The sequence below is a fragment of the Gymnodraco acuticeps genome, unplaced genomic scaffold (assembly GCF_902827175.1).
Source record: "Gymnodraco acuticeps unplaced genomic scaffold, fGymAcu1.1, whole genome shotgun sequence".
Classification (NCBI taxonomy): Eukaryota; Metazoa; Chordata; class Actinopteri; order Perciformes; family Bathydraconidae; genus Gymnodraco; species Gymnodraco acuticeps.
Window position 1 is genome coordinate 6,382,080 of NW_022991154.1, and position 21,103 is coordinate 6,403,182.

General features: G+C 46.7%; 1 protein-coding gene across 1 annotated transcript in view; it reads left to right on the forward strand.

Annotated features, from left to right (window-relative positions):
- pik3r3b (phosphoinositide-3-kinase, regulatory subunit 3b (gamma)) overlaps positions 1-21,103 on the forward strand; it is a 338,567-nt gene that overhangs the window by 85,319 nt on the left and 232,145 nt on the right. The window contains exon 3 of the mRNA XM_034237528.1: positions 14,836-14,910. Within this exon, the coding sequence (XP_034093419.1) occupies positions 14,836-14,910 (75 nt within the window). The remainder of the gene's footprint in view (positions 1-14,835; positions 14,911-21,103) is intronic.

A 21,103-nucleotide genomic window follows, 5' to 3' on the forward strand; every position in this document is an offset into this window, starting at 1 on the left:
TGATAGATGTCTTGTAATGCACTATTGAGGAACCTGCGACCCAAGTTTTTAATTCAATGCATAACTACACCATAGTTGTGTAGGCCTATATGATATGTCAATAAACCTTAGAAAATCTTGAAATCTTGAAAGGGATGTGCAAAATAGTCATTATATACAGTCTTTAATTAACTATTAGTAGAGAATAACGAGTAATTAATATACTTTATAGGGATCCTATTAATATCTAATGATAAAAATAATGAAATGCAATAACATGCTTTAACCACTAGGTGTCCCTTTATATTAGGTGTGCACCTTTATGGTGTAAATACAGCCTATCTACCAATTGGATCAAATATAAAAGTCAGCCGAATTAGTGTTGATACTGCAAGGAGACGTATTGTGTGAAAAGAAATGTAAGATGTTGTTTAATGGCTGATATATTTATGATCCACGTCACGTTTTCAGTTCCTCATGTTTGTCTAGAAGTCTTCTCATCAGGGCTCTATAAATACAGAACTACGGCAGATATGTAATATTTAATGCAGCCGAACCGTGTATTACAATGCCGTTATGTGATGACTTCCAAAGAGAAAAGCAAGCACACTCGGAATAAAGTATTATTGTATATGTTTTCAATGTTTTCGGTCTGTTTCCGTTATTTGTTAATGACGATGTGCTGTGAGATGTGAGACTGGAATTGCACAGGGGGAAATAACGTAGGCTATCTTTAGATGCGGATTTTGTTAAACTAATATGTTTTCGCTGTGGACCAACACTATACCTTGACGGGGAAGGGGGTAGCAATAAAGATAACACCATTAAACAGTTACACAACATAACAGAAATAATATCGATAGCAGCGTCCCTAGCAACCACCTTGGTAACAATGAAAACGTTATGGACGCAATTTCCTGAAGTAATCTTCGTAATAACTAGCAAACTAAAGATCATGTACATCCACTGCACACATAATCTGAAATAACAACTCATATTTCTCGCATCAAATGACATCAAAACGCATTTTAATGGCCAAACTAACTTTAAAATAGGCATTTTCCATCGAGAATAAAACGAAGTTCGGCCATGTTTTTTTTTTCTTCAGGGAGAAATTTGAAGATCACGTGACGTCAAACAGAGCAAATAGTGTAGTCCAAACGATAGCTGGGGATTCTGGGTAGTGTAGTGTCTTCTGCCATCCTTTACTCCGAAAACATATTTGTTTCTCCGAATCGAAGGGGAAAAATACAAAAGCATTGCACACAATTTAAACCAATCAATGTTGTGTAATTAACAAGGATAATCTGGTGTTTTTTAGTCGATGAGTAGTGCAGATATCACTGTAAAACCAATCGACAGTAAGGGGAATACTTACTTCCGGGTGTACAATTCTCCGTTATCCAATGAGAATGGACGCTCACATTGCCTTTAAGGGCAGCCGACACAAACGAATGCCGTGCTTCCATGAGCGTCTATAGAAGCATATGGACATCCCGGAAAGCTGAAAATGGACGCTAAGGCCCCCCCCCTTGCGTTGAAAATGGACGCTAAGGCCCCCCCCTTGCGTTGGAAAAAGCCGACAGGGGACTTGACATAACGTCAACATAGGCCGACCTGGGAGTGAGGATGTGTTGGACACAACTATCAATGGCACAACAAAACAGCGGGGGATTAGCTGAGCTGGAAGCAAAGCTGAGGAAGAGCAAGTGAGCAGAAGGAAGTGAGAAGGTATGACATTTACAACAGGGAACACAAATAGTTAAGAAGGAATGGATAAAGAAAAAAGAGTTATAGAAGAAATAAGGGATGTAAAAGGAAAAAAGGAACAAGGCAGGGTGGGTGGAAGGCAAATAAGTAGAGATAGAACAAATAAATATAAAGCTAACAGATTATTTGAGGAACAATTTGAGATATTGCATGAGCCGACTAAACCTTCCATTGATAGCATTGTTACTAAGAATGCTAATGTGTCTTATCTTGAATCAAAGTAACGACGACACAACAATGATTGAATATCTTCCTAGACTCTCATAAAATCTGTAGAGCTGCTTCAGTCTTTCTTGCATTTTATAAACCAAGCAAATTATTGTCAAATCATTCAAAGATGAACATAATTCTAAGTTGAATGTGTTGAGAGTTGAGTTTCATTCTCATTGTAGCCAAATGGCATTCCCTACAAAGAAACATTGAATTAGTGAATGAAATGGCTCTACTGAGCCGTTAACTCCATTAACTTCTGGCCTTTATTCAGTATACTTTTCCTGTCATTACCAACTTGTATTCAAGATATGTTAGTATTGTCATAATCTGTAATAATATGTGCATTTATATGTTTTTTGCAGACAATGTACCGTTATATCTCTCACAGGCTCCGCCCTCTACTGGACTCTATGGGTACTACCTTACCCTGCAGGCATTCTCCCACTGAGACTTCTATAGACGTAGCCGGCCTTGGGCGGGCCTACCTGAATGCGCGCGCATCACACCGTATAAAAGGAGGCCTCGCCTCCTGACTATCATCCTGGTTTGAGGATCCAGGTGGCGGTGGCAACACTGGACTGTGACTGGACGAGAGATGGCAGAGGGAAGTGACGAGGCAGGAAGCGAGTTAGGAGACATGGACGTAGGAGGCGGGAGTTGTGAAAATGGAAAATGGGATATAGTGAGGAGAAAGAAACGTAAAAAGGGAGGAAATACTCATTCGGATGAGAGCAATAGTGAGGATGAATGGAGAGAAAGAGTAGTCGGAAATAGGCAACAGGAGTTCATGGTGGTTGTGAAACATGCGCAAGAGGGAGCTTCGTTCGGCGTGTGTAACCCTATTCTTTCACACACACATACAGGTTTTGTGCCGAGGGCGACACCGTACTTCCGGTATCCACCATTTCACACGAGGTGCAAGCAGAATATCATAGTCTATTGCCTTAATCAATATCTAGTCAACTCTAAAATACCACATATATGCATTGGCATGATAATATTATTGTGACAAGTGGGGTATTCACCTGGTGTTTCTAGAAGATAGACGTAGATGCTGCCAAAATCGACCGAAGGCCACTTTCGAGAGTCGTTTTTCCATACATCTGCAGGCAGTCTGTAAGGGCAATCGGGCAACCCACACAGCTCTAGTTTACGCTGGTAACGACCTAGAGCACACCCCTCAAGTCCAGAGATGTAATCCGAAGACATGCAGCGATTTCTTCGGTCGTTAATTCAGAAAAAAAACCTAGTGCGCTCTGCCTGGCTACATTACCTAGCTGTTTATATTAGCACCTCCAGGATATTAGCACCTCCAGGAAAATGGCGTATTTCTATATAGATATATGGCGCGCGTTGCATTGTGGGTAGCTCGTGACGTCATTGTGTGTGAAAGAATACGGTTAACTAAATCCATCGGTAAATAAATCGGGGAGGTAATGAGTGCTAAAGTATTGAGGAATGGATCAATGTTGATCAAATGTAGGGATAGAGAGTAACAGGGGAGAGCAATAAAGATGAGTACCGTGGAGGGTAAGAAAGTGGAATGTTCACTGTTGAGTGGCAGAAAGCTAGTCAGGGGAGGTGTGACAGGAATCCCCGTCAGAATATCAGCTGATGATGTGAAAAGGAATATAACAAATGCAAAAATAAGTGATGTCAAACGCATGAAAGCAAACCGCAATTAAGAAGATAGTCTTTCGGTTCTGATCATCTTTGATGAAAAAAGGCTTCCGGAAAAGATACTTATTGGATATATGTGTTATGATGTGAGACCGTATGTTCCACCACCACTAAGATGTTTTAAATGTCAGAGATTTGGACATGTGGCGGCAGTGTGCAAGGGAAAACAAAGGTGTGGCAGATGTGGTGGAGATCATGAATACGGAAAATGTGAAGAAGGGGCAAAGCTAAAATGTTGCAATTGTGGAGGGGAGCATAGTTCAGCATACCGGGGATGTGAGGTTAGCAAGAAAGCAGAAGAGGTGCAGCGAGTCAGGGTGACGCAGGGAGTTAACTATGCAGAGGCAGCGAAGACAGTTTCAGGAGGAACGCAGGTTAAAATGGGGAAACAACAGTAAGAGCAAAGAAACAGGAAAAGTCCACAACTGTGTTAAGTTGAAGGAGGACACTCTGATAGTGAGTAAAAGAGAGTTTGTACTGTTTATGGCAGAGATTATCAACTGTTCAGTGCAGACTACAAGCCGGAATGAAATAATCAAAATAATTGTCAAATCAGCTGAAAAGTACCTTGATGTGAAAGGGATGCACTGGGAAAATGTGAAAGATATCCTAAATGATGACGTCCAACAACCTCAGACATGGACTGGATCATCCTGATGGTGTTAATTGTACTGCAGTGGAATGCTAGAAGTTTAATTGCAAATGGACAAGAGTTCAAAAAATATATTGACAACCTGGGAGAGAAACCTAATGTTCTTTGTATTCAGGAAACATGGCTGAAACCACAACTGGATTTTATTGTGAAGGGATATACTGCAGTTAGAAGAGATAGGGACTCTGGCAGAGGGGGAGGAGTTGCAACATTCATACAGAGTGGTATAAGTTACAAAGTTATGCATGTAAGTACAGATCATGAAGCAATAGTTATAAGGGTATGGAATGATAGAGGACCTATAGATATAGTAAATTATTATAATCCATGTGGCAAATTAGATCAAAGTATATTAGAGGATGCTGGGGGTTCACTGCAAGACAAAGTAATATGGTGTGGGGATTTATTTATTTTTAATAATATTTAAATATTTAATATTTTCAATATACTAGAGGAGTTAAAGGAAAAGAAAGAACTACCAGTATGGCGCATAGTCCAGAATTATTTTTGCAAGATATCACTCAGACTCAACAATCATATTTACAGTTGGTTCCAAAGATCCAGAGACAGGGCGTGCAGGGGCAGCAGTGTATATTCCAGTGAGTAATACACATATAAAGAAAAGGGTAACAGACCATGTGTCAGTATACACCACAGAGTTGTTGGCATTGGTGTTGTCATTGAAATGGATAGAGGAGAAAGAAATACATAATAGTATAATTGCATCTGACAGCTTTTCAGCATTATCAAGTATACGATCAGGCAGATCTTCATTTAGAATGGACATAATAAATGAAATATTTCTAATTTTATATAAAATGCAAAACAAAGGCATAGCAACTCGTTTCATCTGGGTTCCTGCTCATGTTGGTGTGGCGGGTAATGAACAGGTGGATATTCTGGCCAAACAAACACTCAGAATTAGGAACATAGACATAGAAGTTCCACTCAGCAAAGCAGAGGTTAAAACATTCATACAGAAATATGCACAAACAACATGGCAAGAACATTGGGACCTTAGTGATACAGGAAGACATCTTTATAAAATTCAAAGGTATGTGGGGGATGGAAGGAAGGAAGGGTTTAAAAGAAGGGAGGAAAATGTAATTTCTCGGATGAGAATAGGTCATAGGTCTCAATCATACATTAAGTATAATAGGAAAGCATCCAACCGGAAAGTGTATACCAGCCAGAAACTGTTGAGCATGTTTTACTGCTTTGCAGGAAATATAGTACTCAGAGAAATTTGCTTTTCCAGACACTCAAGAAAGCAAAATTCCATGACTTGTCGCTATCAGGGCTGTTAGGGAAAAAAATCAGGCAATATATATTATGAGATTATTACGTTTCTAAGAGAAATTGATAAATGTAAAATAATCTAGAGTTTTGGTTCTTTGTTTTGTTTCTTTTGTTTATTGTTTTCTGCATAGTCTCTTGTCCACACTCCAGTCCAGTTGGTGGCGGTAATCAGGGCCGCCCATCCCTACAGGCCAATCACGCAGGCTGCATGGAGCCCCGCCTTGCACAGGGGGCCTCAGCTGCTGTGCGCAGTTCTCCACTCAGTTCTGTGCGCACCCCTCGCGAGAGTGAGAGTGAGAGGTGACAAGGGGAGCACGTCTGTAACCCAACACCGTTTAAATGAATCGACATCTGACCAATCACGGCTTTGATACGGCCACTAGTGTAGGTGAAGCGATGTCGGTGAAAAGACAGTTTCAGTCCGGCACAAGCAAAAGGGAAAAAAACAAAAACATGAAGAAACTAGAGCATCACTCGAAAGTGGGTTATTGTATGAGTCAAATGTACAACTTGCGAATGTTGTATAAGTCAAATTGCCAATTGCCATATTAAAACATCAGCTGCAATTCACGACATGAAGAAGGCAGTCTCTGCATCGCATATAGGCTAATGGAGATGCAGTTATTTCCAGCATTCTTTATTTACCATTCATTCAAGTATGTGATGCCTTTTATCTGCTAATGTACAGGAGGAAGAGTGATACACTGTCTGTCTAGTTGGCTTACATAACAGTTAAAGTTTACAGCCTAAAAAACATGGAGCATTTTTCCCCCTTTTATTCATTTTTATGTCAATTTGCACATTTCATGGTGATGCTCAGCCTCTCCCCTTAAGGCAAGGCAAGTTTATTTATATAGCACCTTTCAACACAAGGCAATTCAAGGTGCTTTACAAAAATGAAAGACTTCCAGACAAAGGCATTTAAAAACAGTAAAAGATAATAAAAGAAACATTAAAAGAAAAAATACATGAATAAAAAGTAAACTTTTACTCCTAACAGTCATCATCATGTCAACCACAACACAGAGAAATACTGATAGAAATGTGTGTGTAGTTGTTGATACATTGCTGACAGAGGGAACTACATTTGAATACAGATTTAAGAAGTATCAGTTTTTGAGTCATGTCATAAGCATGTTTTGTCTTGACTATATTACAACTCTATTATAATAAAATAATATAGTATTTATATTATTGAATTGATTATGATTATTATTATTAGTAGAAGTAGTTTATTTGCATTCATTATATTTAATCTTTTTGAGGCTAGTATTTGGCAGGAAATGCAGACGTATTCACCTGTAAACGCATACTGAACGACATAAATGCACATTTACCATTTACCTCACTGTATAAAAAAGTAACTGTGTTGATAATAATAATAATAAACAGGAATTATATTTGCAAAGTAGCCTACTTTGTTTCCAAAAAAAAATGTTTCACTCCTGTCGGTTGGGGGGGGGGGCCTCATCTCACAATGTCGCTTGGGGCCCCAAGTTGGCCAGGGGCGGCCCTGGCGGTAATGCACCTAAAAGTTGGTTTGCCAACCGCCAATAAACACTAAAGAAGAAGAAGAAGAAGGAGACTATCATCCTTTTCTCTTCAGCAGTGGAAGTGATTCCACGAGAGACTGAGAGACATTTGAAAGAAGAAGAAAGAGTTATCATACCTCCAGGGAGTCGCCACTGCTAGAGACCCGGGCCTGTCCTTCGTGCCCTGGCTGAAATAGCGGGCGCCGATCCCCACCACCACCTTTGCTTCGAGTGTTTGGGGACCAGGATATGGCCGAGGCGGTGCCATTCACGTTCGCCATTCCTTCCGGGTCTGGCGTCCATGGAAGTCCACCGCCCAGGGCTGTACTCTCCCTGGATGATGATCATGGCGGCGGGTGTGTGGGCTACTCACTCATTGCTAGAGATGCCCCCGCCTCACCAGGTCAGAGCGATTATTGGGCCGCAAGGCCGAATAAGTAGCTTGGTCCACGGGCCTTGCCCCAGGCCCGGTTCCCCCGGGGACCGGTGCTCGGTGGCTTCACATGATATAGGGTCGACCCTACTTCATCACAGGCCGCCGCCGCTGCCCGCCGTGTGATGTCCCTGGGATATCACGCCGCGTGGCACTTTCCAAAGAGGATCGTGTTGATCTCCTGGGAGCCCCCGTGTTTACGGAAGGACTCTTTGGCTCGATCTCCTTGCTCACAGGATGAGGAGTAGTCGCAGCGTGGCTGCTTCTTGCCCATCCCCAGAGGAAGAAACACTGTCCTACACTCCCCGCCCCTGCTGTAAACCCCAGTATAGGGAGCCAGCAGGTGGGCGTGTGCACGTGAGTGGAATAAACCGAGCAAAAACTATGCGGGTTCAAGAGACGCTATTGCCGGCGTGCTGTTGTCAGAAAACACACCTTGCCTGGTATAATAGCTCCGATTAATGCATTTCACCGTTGCAATGGGAAATACAGCATTAATACGTGGGTGCGCGGCCCTCGTGAGAGTGGCCGCGGTGCGTTCAGGGACCCCCGCAGGAGAACGGTGGTTACGTTTGTAAACTCTAGTTCTGGAGTGAGGTGTGTGTGTGGGAAAAGTAAAAAGTTCAGTAAAGACTATTGCATTTATCCCAGAGTAAGAGTTATTTCTCTCCACAATTCCACTTTTCCCCATAATGTCCGTTTCAAAGAGACGGCATTGTGACGGCGCGCGCGGCTCCCCTCCCGCGAGGGCGGGCCACGGTGCGTTCAAAGACCTCAGTAGAGAGGTGAGACCAAGGGAAAGGTGCCGGCACGGAGATCCCGTGCCCGCGGCGCCCTCCACCTCTTCGGCCCACCCTTTGGAACCGGCGTGCCGGCACTCACGGGGACGGGCTTTACGGATCTGACTGGCGGGGGGAGAAAATCTATCCGCCCGGGAAGAGGGGGCGAATCCCGCCTCCTCCCTGTATAATGCACAGATCACTACGTTTTCTAATAAGAATGAGGTTGATCTGTATCCAAATCTAAGTGTATTTTGTTTCCACAAAGGCTACACTTACACACAATGTTAACCGTACAAATTCCCCATTCGCTGCCCCAGCTGTAGCTCCTGTAAAGGAGGTGGCTAGTGCATGCGCAGATGAGAGGGATGAACCGCAGGGAGTGCTATCTAAAGGAGAGCACTATGCGGGTACAGGGACATTATAGCCGGCGTATTACTGTCAGGGAACACACTACGCCTAGAGCAAAGACTCCAATGCAGTTACCGTAGTGGTAAAGGCTGCATTATGGCGGAGCCCGCACTCACACAAGAGCGCGTGGCGGTGCGTTCACGGACCTTAGTAAAACACACTACGCCTATAAAGACTCCGATTAATGCTGTTTACCGTAGTGGTGAGAACAGCATTAGGGTGGAGCACGCGCTCACACAAGAGCGCGCGGTGGTGCGTTCAGGGTCCTCAGTAAATAATCGGCCCTTTCTGTGGCAACCCTCCATGGGCAAATCTTCCCTTCGCGGGGAGTTTTGCGGCGGAACGGGTCACCAGAGAGTATCACAGCTTTATAGCTGCGGCCCCACAGCTGAGGGCTTGTCCATTAACACAATGTTTTGGGGAATGGAAACTCAGCTGTGTGCTAACAAGGTGGAGGGACAGGACGCTGAAACGGGGTCATTCACTCCAGTTTTACAGCGTCCCACTGTACCACATGTCTATACACTGTACCACTATATCACATGGACCACTGTCTTCTGGGTGTCCCACACCCACCTCTTTTATGGGCATGCAAGAGGTAAATCTGTCCTCCCAGGAGGAGATGTGTTTCCTCTCAGCAGAGATTCAGGCTCTGGTGCAGAAACAGGCTGTGTCGTGCACCCTCAGCACAGAGAAAATGATCTTTATTCCATGTACTTCCTGGTTCTCAGGAAGACAGGGGAATTCAGACCTATTCTAGATTTCAGCAGCCTGAATCGCCACATTTCCTGCAGGAAATTCCGCATGTTAACTATGAAACAGTTACTGGGGCTTGTGCAGCCAGGCGATTGGTTCACCACCATCGACCTGAAAGACGCGTACTTTCATGTAGAAATTGCTCCAGAGCACAGAAAGTGTCTGTGTTTTGCCTTCCAGGGGATAGCCTATGAGTACAACAGAGTCACAGACTACCGTTGGGCTATTCCCTATCCCCACGCACGTTCAGTAAATGTGTGGCCACAGCGCTTCAACCACTGCACGCCCACGGCATGAGAGTTTCCTTTTACTAGACGACCTCATAGTCATGGCTGGGTCCCGGGAACAGGCAATGTTTTGCACAGCACAATTGATCACACACCTAACCAAATTAGGCTTTGCGATCAATTGAAAAAAGAGCACCCCCATACCTCACCAACAGGCGTAGTTGGGAGTGGTGCTCGATGCAGGCGCGCTACGCGCCACCCTGTCAGAGAGCAGAAGTGCGTCCCTTCTCCGGGCGGTTCACAGGCTGCGACAGGGGGCGACAGTGACAGCTTTAACTGTCATGCAGACTTTGAGTCTCATGGCGGCTGCTCACATTGTGGTCCCGCTGGGGTTACTGCATATGCGCCGCCTGCAGACTGCAGAGGTGGTTCTCCAGCCTGCGTTTGGATCCCAAGGGGGACAAACGGCGGCTGGTGACCATCCCCCCCTCAGTGGAGGGCAACCTCCGGTTTTGGGGGTCCCCGGATCACCTCCGGAGGGGGTCTCCACTGGGACGGATGACCTCCTACATCACAGTGTTCACGGACGCATCCAGAACAGGATGGGGAGGGACCTGCCTGAAGAGGGCTATAGGTGGGCGCTGGGCTCTAACAGAGTTTCGACACAGCAACCTCCTAGAGCTACGGGCGGTAGTGTTAGTCCTCCAGCATTTCATGCCCCTAATTCAAGGGAGACATGTAATGGTCAGGAGCGACAACAGCACCACAGTGGCTTATATCAACAGGCAGGGCGGAGTCCGCTCCACCGCCTTGTTGACCACAGCGGAGAGGCTGTGGTTATGGGCTTCAGAGGTGGTGTTAGCCCTGAGAGCCCTCCATATCCCGGGACTGGAGAACAGGGGGGCCGACCTCATGTCGAGGGGCGGCCCCCTGCCAGGCGAATGGACGCTTCACCCGGAGATGGTGAAGCAGATCTGGGCCCAGTTCGGGAGAGCGGAAGTGGATCTGTTCGCCAGCCGGCGCAACAACCACTGTGCCCTGTGGTTCTCCATGGCCCTGGGCGACGACCCGCCCTTGGGGGTGGACGCGTTTGCACACGAGCCATGGCCAAGGAAGCTGCTATACGCCTTTCCACCGCTGCGTCTCATTCTCCCTCTCCTGGGGAGAGTGAGGCGAGAACGTCTGTCAGTCATCCTAGTGGCTCCGGACCGCGTCGGGGCGCCGTGGTACTCAGAGATGACACAGATGAAGGTGGGCCAGCCCTGGGCGGTTCCCCAGTTCTGGGGGGCGATGTCTCAAGTGGCAGGTGCAATCGGGGCGTTACCCACTCTCGGTCAACCTCTCCAGGCTTGGCTCCTGAGAGGGACAGGCTGAGACAGGGTGGATTGTCTGACAGTGTTATTCAGTCTATCCAGGCAGCTAGAGCTGGATCCACCACAGCCTATTACAGGCCAAGGTGGCTAGGATTCCAGCGATGGTGTGAGGAGAGGAGAATAGAGCCTCTATCTTGTGAGTTAGGCTCTATTTTTTCCTTCTTACAGTTACTGGTGGACAGAGGGCTTGCGCATTTAACAGTGAAAGTGTATGCAGCAGCCATCTCGTCCTGCCATGAGGGATTTGGCGGCAGGTCAGCTTTTAGTCAACCACTGATGGCTTTTTACAGGGGGTCAGGTGGCTGCGCTCAGTAGTGCACGCCTCCACCCCGCAGTGGGACCTGCCCCTAGTGCTCGGAGCTCTGGTCTTAGAACCATTTGAGCCTCTGGAGCTCTCCTCCCTAAAAGCACTGTTGTGGAAAACAGCTTTGCTTCTTGCCTTAACGTCAGCCAAAAGAGTGTCCGAGTTAACCGCTCTGTCGGTGCACCCGAGCTGTTTACGGATTCGGGGTGACCGGAGCGGCGCGACACTCAGACAGAACCCCTCCTTTGTGCCCAATAGCCTAAGGAGTGCGTTCAGGTCGAGGGCTATTCAGTTAGGGGGTTTTAGTCTTCCCCCCCATGGTGGGGACAGGGAAGCTAAACTGCACCTCCTCTGCCCGGTGCATGCGCTAGCATGTTATGTGGAGCGCACGGCTGCCCTTAGACGCACCGAACAGCTGTTCGTGTGCTTCGGGGGCGGGGTGATCGGGAAAGCTCTGTCCAAGAAACGCCTGGCAGGCTGGCTCTGCGAGTGCATTGCACATGCCTACGGACAGGCAGGGAGAGCCTGTCCCACACGGGCTGTAGCTGTGTCAACAGCCTTATTCAAGGGTGTGAGTGTGGAGGATATATGCACTTTCTGCGAGGTAAGCGCAGCAGGGTGTGCTCTGTCAGCCACAGCCCAGATTTCTTCTCGGTTACAACCGGGTTAAAGGAGAATGTGGGGCAGCAGCTGCTGACCAGAAAAGCCGGTCAGGGGCAGTAGGGTGGAATGTTGCTGGATGACAGTGCGCGTATACATCGGGGCTCCACCCACTGTACCCATAGAGTCCAGTAGAGGGCGGAGCCTGTGAGAGATATAACGTTGGGTTACGTATTGTAACCCTTGTTATATTAGCACAGGCGGAGCCCTCTACTCAGGGCACAGTCTGTCCGATTCCGCTCGCTGAAGAGAGGTGTAGGATGATAGTCAGGAGGCGAGGCCTCCGTTTATACGGTGTGATGCGCGCGCATTCAGGTAGGCCCGCCCAAGGCCGGCTACGTCTATAGAAGTCTCAGTGGGAGAATGCTCGCAGGGTAAGGTAGTACCCATAGAGTCCAGTAGAGGGCTCCGCCTGTGCTAATATAACAAGGGTTACAATACGTAATCCAACGTTCTATCTCTGCTTCCGTTCTTTACTATCCCACTTGTTTCAGGTTGTGTTGACTTCATGAGATGTTATCATGGTCCACTTATGTTGTATGTTTGATAAAAGTGAAGTTAGGTGCTCTTTTTTTGGTCTGATTGATTACCAAATACAGCATGCTAATGTTACGTCTTAAAAAAGGATGATTTTCCTTCCAAAACAAGGTGGTCTTATGAGCTTTAGCACGATAATAAAAGGCATCAATTATTAAATTGTGCGGAATGAACACATCAAAACTCAGTGTAGGGTAAGAAATGTGGCCAACTATTTTTTACAAAAGGACTATAAAATAAATGCACAGAGATGGAAAAATGTATTATTTCAACATTGACAACGATGTTGATTACCAGATCTATCCTTCTGTTTTAACGTTGCAAAATAAAAAGTGTGATATATACAAACTACCTATGTTTACCAAAGCCAATTTCATTCCAAAAGCTCAATAAAGTATAAAATGATGTTTAAGCCAAGCGCACATTTTAATTGTTTCAACTGCCATACATTTGCATAGCTTCCAGTATGTGAATAGTAACTTTGAACGCCAAATATTTGCATGTGAGCATTTCAAGTTTTGTGTTGTTTGTCTTCCGCCGGCTGTAAAAAGGCCTAAATGCTGAATATTTTTTTCATTTGTGTTGCCCAAGAGTTATGTTTTCTTTCAGTTGTTGGTTCTCACCACTAAATATAACGTAGGAGCCCAAATAACTACACATTTCTGATGAGAAAACAAGGATTTAATTTAACTTATTTGGCAACAATGTATTCAGAACTCAATTCGCTTCAATGCTAGTCACCCTGTGTCCTTAACTTTCTATAAGAAAATCACAATGTCATGAGCTCCATGTGAAAGTGTGTTAGCGAAAGTGGAACTTGGTTTCTTCATACCTCCACCTAATGGGTTCTCCTCCACCACAATACATCCTGCATATAACTGAGCACTTTGTAAAGTAATCTTTCATTGGGGAAATTCTGTCTGTGTTGTGACTAATTGATTCCCAATAGTGGATGTTATGACAGCTGCTTGTGCAGCCTGTGGGATGTAATCAAATCCCACATGTTGTTTAACCTTTTCACATCCACTCCAGCGGATTAGCTGCTGGCAGGCAGCACATGCACAATATTGAAATGTATGCGGATATCTGATTATTTTCATGGACAGTTGTTGGTTTTTCAGGAAGTAGTGTGTGTGGGTGTGTGTTGGTTATTCAGGCAGCTGTGTGTTTTTGTGTGTTGCTGGTAAATTGAGCTGCATTGAGCTACAGTACACTTTACTTTAAAAAAAAGTGCCGATGGTATTGCTCGTGGTATAACCGGCTGAGGTAATTGAGGTATTATTTTTCATTTTTTCATATTCTCTGATGATTTCCGGAGACAGTACTTATTAAATACTAAGAAAACTAAAACGTTTATTTCCCAAATCCCAGAATTGTTTAACATTAATATTTTAAGTGCAACAAGATGGGTAAAACAACACATATAGTGATTATTTTTTTGTCCTAAACATTTTGTTTGAAAATTAAGATGTTTTTGCACAGGAACATTAAAATGGTATGTTTGAGTTTACTGTACATCATGAAATAATAATCAGTAGGGGGTGTTAAGAGAAAGAAAATCGTAGCGGGAGCCGTGGTTGTTGTTTTAATTAAATTATTAAAACATCATTATTTTTCTCTATCTATTCAATTAGGATGATGGCATGAAAAAAAGGTTGTTGTCTAAGCAGTTTAGAGATGATTATCTCTATTAGTTTAGACATATTAAATACATCCCATCATTCTCTACCATTTCTGCCAAAGAAGGATAACAATATATTATATACTGTAGGATATGCATATGATAATTACATCACTTCTAATTATGTCAAATATAATTGTCTGAAACAGAGAAGTAGAGAACTTAAATTAAATCAAAGGATATTATGATGATATGTAAATCATTTAAAGTTTTGCCAAAAAAATTAAAAAATTCATCTTAGATTTTTCTGCTAAACACAGTTTCTTCAGTTCTTCACATGATTGACTTTGTTGATGATACAACATGATTAAGGAAGCTCGACCTAACGGCTTCATGCAGGAGACAGAACAGGAGAAAGTTGATATTGTGCTAATGTAAAGCTGTATGAATCCAATTTAATGTTTACAATAACAACCTGTCTGTATCTCTACTTAATGGTCGCTGAGTCTGTAAACTGTTAATATGCGTCTCTGGCAAGGTATTGTGCTAAAGAGCAATTTCTTTTGAATAAACAATAACATGCTAATTTCATTATTCCCTCTCCCTCAGGCGTGGAGGCGGAGCCTCTCTCTGAACTGGCACCTGTGGTTGTTTGGAGACTCATTGATGCCATCGAGAAACATGGTGAGAACATACAAACAGAAACACAGACACAAACTATTTCAACATTTCTGGGGAAATGCATGTGTTTAAGCCTGCACTGTTTGCACATTTTATTCCAATTTCATTATGATTCACAACATTGAAGGGATTGATTTGGTATCATTTGTTCCATTACCATAGAAAAAATAATTATATATAAAATAAAATAAATCTTTAATCTCTAGAATATCATTTGTATATCAGAACACCTTTGCAGCAACTCAATTATTAATCCAGAAGATATTTTGAAAACATATTTCAGCATATAGCACCTCATGCACATTTGGATTTGTATTAATCAGATTTAGCTTAAAGGTCATCTATTATGCAAGATGCACTTTTTTATGTCTTTTATACATATATTTGTCCGAAAGTACAACCCTCTCTCTTTTCCTCCTTACCCACCTCTAAAAAAGGGGGTTCAACGGAGCTGATCCAGATTTACTGCGGTCATGACGACAATGCTAAAATGTGGGCTGGCTTTACAGTGAACTCCTGGCAACGTCCCCCCATATACAGTTGGCTAGCTGAATCCCCTCCTGCAGCTGTCTGTCTGTCTGTGTATTCAGCAGGATGTCCTCAGGAGAGACTTAGAGTAAAGTTGTCATATATCTATAGTACATACAATGGCACTGTTCTAGCAGTAAACCCTGAAGAAAGAACATATATAGACATGTTTATTCACTGGGATAAACCCCTTGAGATGCACCATCTCGTTTTCAAGGGGGTCCCGACAATAGCAGCAACTTACAGACATACATTAACAAAAAGACAAAATGCAAAACATGACACACTAGACAAACCACATACAGTCTGTTAAGTAAAATTCAAGCAATCAATCAATCAATCAACAACTTTATTAACCCCGCAAGGGGCAATTGGTTATGTACACAGGCAGGAACATACAAGAAGAAAACACACAGATACACCCGGGAGCACAGATGTGGATAATTCCAATTTACACTATAAATAGTTAAAATGCATCACAATAATAAATAAATAAATAAATAATCAAGTTAAAAGCCTTTTCAAGAATTTAAAAGTTTGAGTGCAGAAGGGATGAATGATTTAGAAAAGCAATTAGTCCTTTGATCAGGTAGAGCATATCTACGCCCTGATGGCAACAGACGAAATTCATGCGAAAGTACATGACCTGGAGAGTTCAGAATGCTCTCTGCTTTCCGCAGAATCTGCTGGTTACAGAAGGAATTTAAGTCTCTCTGTTTCACGCCGATGATCTTGGAGCAGGTTTTAACAATGCTGTTCAGGCTGTTCCTGTCTTTCAGTGTAAGGCTATGGAACCAGCAGATAAAAGAAAAACAAATAAGGCTCTCAATGAATGCTTGGTAAAAACGACAAAGAATGAAAGGCCTGACAGAGAAAGAGTTCAATTTACGAAGAAGGGGCATTCTCTGTGGACCCCGCTTCACAATACACTCAGTATTCACATCAAATTTGAGGTGTTCATCGAAAATGGTGCCCAAGTATTTGTATGATGTGACAATTTCTACCTTGTCATTGTGTATGATGCACTCCTTAGGAACATCCTTGTGACGTCTAAAATCAATGATCAATTCCTGGGTTTTAGCGACATTTAAATCCAGAAAACGATAGTTACGGCTGTAACTACGGTTCTATGAGTCCCGGATGACCGCCAGAGGCGGTGCTTTAAGCACTGGATATGTCCATCGCGCGCATGCGCAGCTCTAGTACCAATAACAACAAAGTCACCTGTGACCCACGTGACACCGGCTATATCAGCCGATGTCGTCAGAGGATCTGTTCCCAGAATCTTCTCGCGAGCACACAAGAATTCTGAGTGACAGGGAACTCTGGCGGTCATCCGGGACTCATAGAACCGTAGTTACAGCCGTAACTATCGTTCTATTTCGTCCCTACTGACCGCCAGAGGCGGTGCTTTAAGCACTGGATGACTTATACCAACAATGTCATGAATAATCCAAGCCCTTGCTCACCACTGGAAACAGCGGAGCTCGGCAAAAGGACCACGCCCAAAGAATGGGGAGTGGCGACATTGACCTGATGACAACTGGAGAATGTGCCAGAAGACGCCCACGACGCCGCGGCGTAGATGGTCTCCAGGGGCACCACCCTCAGGGCAGCCCAAGATGTTGAGATGCTCCTTGTAGAGTGGCATCTCAGCCTGATGGCAGGGGGCGGCCACTGGCCCTGTAAGCCTGTGAGATGGTATCGACAACCCAGTGGGGCAGCCACTGGTTAGAGGGCATAACCTCCTTTAGTGCCGCCAGGGCAAAATCAAGAGTTGCTCCTACTGCCGTATACAGGCAGTAGCCTTGATATACGCCCTTTGAGCACCCCCAGGGCACAGCAACTTCGACGTGCTGTACTCCTGAATGTCAAAGCGTGCCAGCTGGGCAGGCTGATTGAAGTGGGTTTGTGGAAGGACCCCGGGCAGGAATGCCACATTTGCCCAAAGGGCAACGCCTGAGAGTCCCACCTCGGGCATGTATTGTTTATGGAGAGGACATGCAACTCCCCGACTCGCTTCCCTGAGGCTATGGCAAGCAGAAATGCTGCCTTCGTGGGCAGCCACCTAAGCCCCACCTGGGCCGCCACCTAAGCCCCACCTGGGCCAGGGGCTCGAAGGGAGGAGATGATATGGCATCCGGCAGCAGGGGCAGGTCCCAAGCCGGAGCCCACGGGGTGCTAGGGGGACGCTGCCGTAAAGCCCTTCTCATAAAGAGGGACACCGACCTGTGGCACCCCGCCGTGGCGCCGTCGACCCGAACATGTCGGGCAGAAATCGCAGCCACATAAATTCGGAGTGGAGTGAGAACGTCCACTATCTAGAAGGGACTGTTGTCTAAGCAACAACGTATGCTGTCCCCAAGGAACACACACATTCTTGCCACCCAGTTGGGGTAGAAAGTGCGTGAGTGCAAGCTGCACAGCCCGAAGCTCTAGCACGTTGACTTGGCGCGCACTCTCCTGGGCAGACCGCTGACCCTGAACGGTCCTGCCCTGCCGCACTGCACCCCACCCTGAGAGACATGCACCTATGGTGATGGTCTCCTGGCGGGATGGGATGGCGCCCATGGGCAAGCCTACTAGGAGATAGGCCCTGCCCCTCCAGCGTGACAGAGAGTGGAGGCAATGCTGCGACACTCTGACTTCCCTGTGCCTGTGCCACTTGGCGTCCAAGTGAAGGCTGTTCAGCCACATCTGCATGGGGCGCAACGACAGCGGGCCTAAGGGCCCAGCGGCCGAGGCAGCTGCCAGTCTGCCCAAGGGCCGGAGGAACTGAATATAAGGCACCATCTTTCCCGGCCCACGTGGAAGTAGGCATCCCTCAAGTCCACGGTTGAGAACCACTCCACCTTGTGCATATGCAGTGGTCAGCATATAGAATGGCAGCACCTTCGGGAATCTGTTGATTCCTCTGAGGTCCAAGATCGGGCGAAATCCGCCGACTTTCTTGCTCACGAGAAAGTACGCCGAGTAGAACCCCCTGGGCTACGCAGAGGGTCTTACTGGCTTGATTGCGTCCTTGGACAGAAGGACGGACAACTCTTGGGCCAGAGCTAGGGCCCCTGCCGGATCGCTGACGACTGTCAATTAGACCCAGCCGAAGGGGTACGGAGCTGCGGTCCGTACCCCTGGGTTAAGGTGAAAACCACCCAAGGGACGGAAGTACAGAACGCCCAGTAACTGAGCTGCCGACGACTGCCCCCGGGATTTCAGGGCCCAGCCCCCCGGCCCCTGGAGCCTCTTGGGGGGCGCCGGTAAGGCTCTGGGGCACGAGGCCGCCTGGAAGGCGGGCGACCTGGGGCACGAAAGTCATTGGGTCGCGCCGCTAAGACCTCTGCAGACCACCCCTGTAATCCGGCGGCTGAGTGCGGCTGCTAGAGCGGCCCCTGGGCCTGCTGGGAGTGGGCACAGGTCTGCGAAGACCCGAGAGCTGCTGCCTGGTCTGCCTAGCTTGGGCGGCACGCTCCAGTGCCTCCAGGGCAGCTGACCTAAACAGCTCCCCTGGCTCGACTGGTATGCTACGGAGGACTCTCCTACATGCCTCTATTAGTGGTGACTGGGCCAGCGAAACCTGGCGACGAGTCTGTACCAGCGACAAGGCGTCCTCATACAGAGGTGCGTCAACTGAAGGAGGTGCGTCAGCCGAAGAAGGTGCGTCAGCCGAAGGAGGTGCGTCAGCCGAAGGAGGTGCGCCAACCGAAGGAGGTGCGCCAACCGAAGGAGGGGCGTCAACCGAAGGGGGTTAGGACAGGCGGCCCGCTAGCAGCCCCTACACCGGGCCCAGGCTGAAGGGCCAAGAGGCGACTTCATCATGCCCCTATCGGCAGCTAGCCGATCCACTTTAGAGGACAGCCTGTTTCTAGTCCTTCTATTGGGGGGAGCACACATAGCCATCGCTCTCTCAAGTCGCCGGGAACTGCCGAATTGATCTGGATGAGGATGTGACAAGGAGAGGTGTCTGTTGGCTGCTGCCAGACGTTCCACCTCAGTGATTCTAGCCACTCTGAGCGCCCGAGGCATGCAGCTACAGCTCATGCAGGCGTTTACCGTGAGAACCTCCCTCAGATGCTCACATTTCGTCCCCACTGACCGCCAGAGGCGGCCGAGGCAGGAGGGGCAGCGGTCGTGGCCGTCCTCGGGCTCAAAAGAAGCCATACAGGCGCTACATGAATGAGCCATTCTGTAGGTAGCCAGATGCAGCGTAGCCGGGAGCGGGTGCGGGAACACAGCCTTCACCAGCTACCTGCTTAATGAAAAGAGTAGAGCGTTGCTGCTACTCGCCGAACAGAAAGAGGGATGTAATTACACCCACGTTACCGGCAGAGGGAGCGGGAGCGAGAGCACTGCCTTCACCTGGCTGGATTAATAAACACGGCAGTTCAGCGTCTACCAGGAGCGGGGGCGAGAACACTACCTTCACTGGTTGAGTTAGAGACGAATGCCAGATGCAGCGTAACCGGGAGCGGGTGCGGGAACACAGCCTTCACCAGCTACCTGCTTAACGGAAAGACAAGGCAGTTCAGCGCCTACCAGGAGCGGGTGCGGGAACACAGCCTTCACTGGTTGAGTTAGAGACGAATGCCAGATGCAGCGTAACCGGGAGCGGGTGCGGGAACACAGCCTTCACCAGCTACCTGCTTAACGGAAAGACAAGGCAGTTCAGCGCCTACCAGGAGCGGGGGGCGAGAACACTGCCTTCACTGGTTGAGTTAGAGACGAATGCCAGATGCAGCGTAACCGGGAGCGGGTGCGGGAACACAGCCTTCACCGGCTACCTGCTTAACGGAAAAGCGAAGCAGTTCAGCGTCTACCAGGAGCGGGGGCGAGAACACTGCCTTCACTGGTTGAGTTTGAGACGAATGCCAGATGCAGCGTAACCGGGAGCGGGTGCGGGAACACAGCCTTCACCAGCTACCTGCTGAACGGGAAGAGTAGAGCGGTGCTACTACTCACCGAACAGAAAAAGGGATGTAGCTACATCCGCAATACCGGTAAAGGGAGCGGGAGCGAGAGCACTGCCTTCACCTAGCTGGGTAAAATAAAGAAGCTTAACAGTACACGCAAGACGTTAGCCGAGCAGCTGCTGCTATCGATCAAGCGAGATCAAGTCAAATAACACACATGTTTAAGACCAGATAACTAGCTTCTAAAGAAGAGAACAGCACAGAGCCGTAGTTACAGCAGTAACCATGGCCAGTGCTCACACGGCATATAACCGTAGTTACAGTAGTAACTATGGCCAGTACTTGCACGGCTTGGAACCGTAGTTACAGTAGTAACTATGGCCAGTACTTACACAGCATAGAGCCGTAGTTACAGTAGTAACTATGACCAGTACTTACACAGCATAGAGCCGTTTACGGTATTGACTATGGCCAGTACTTGCACGGCTTGGAACCGTAGTTACAGTAGTAACTATGGCCAGTACTTACGGCTTAAAACCGTAGTTACAGTAGTAACTATGGCCAGTACTTACACAGCATAGAGCCGTAGTTACGGTATTGACTATGGCCAGTACTTACACGGCTTGGAACCTTTGTTACAGTAGTAATTATGGCCAGTACTTACGGCTTAAAACCGTAGTTACAGTAGTAACTATGGCCAGTACTTACACAGCATAGAGCCGTAGTTACGGTATTGACTATGGCCAGTACTTACACGGCTT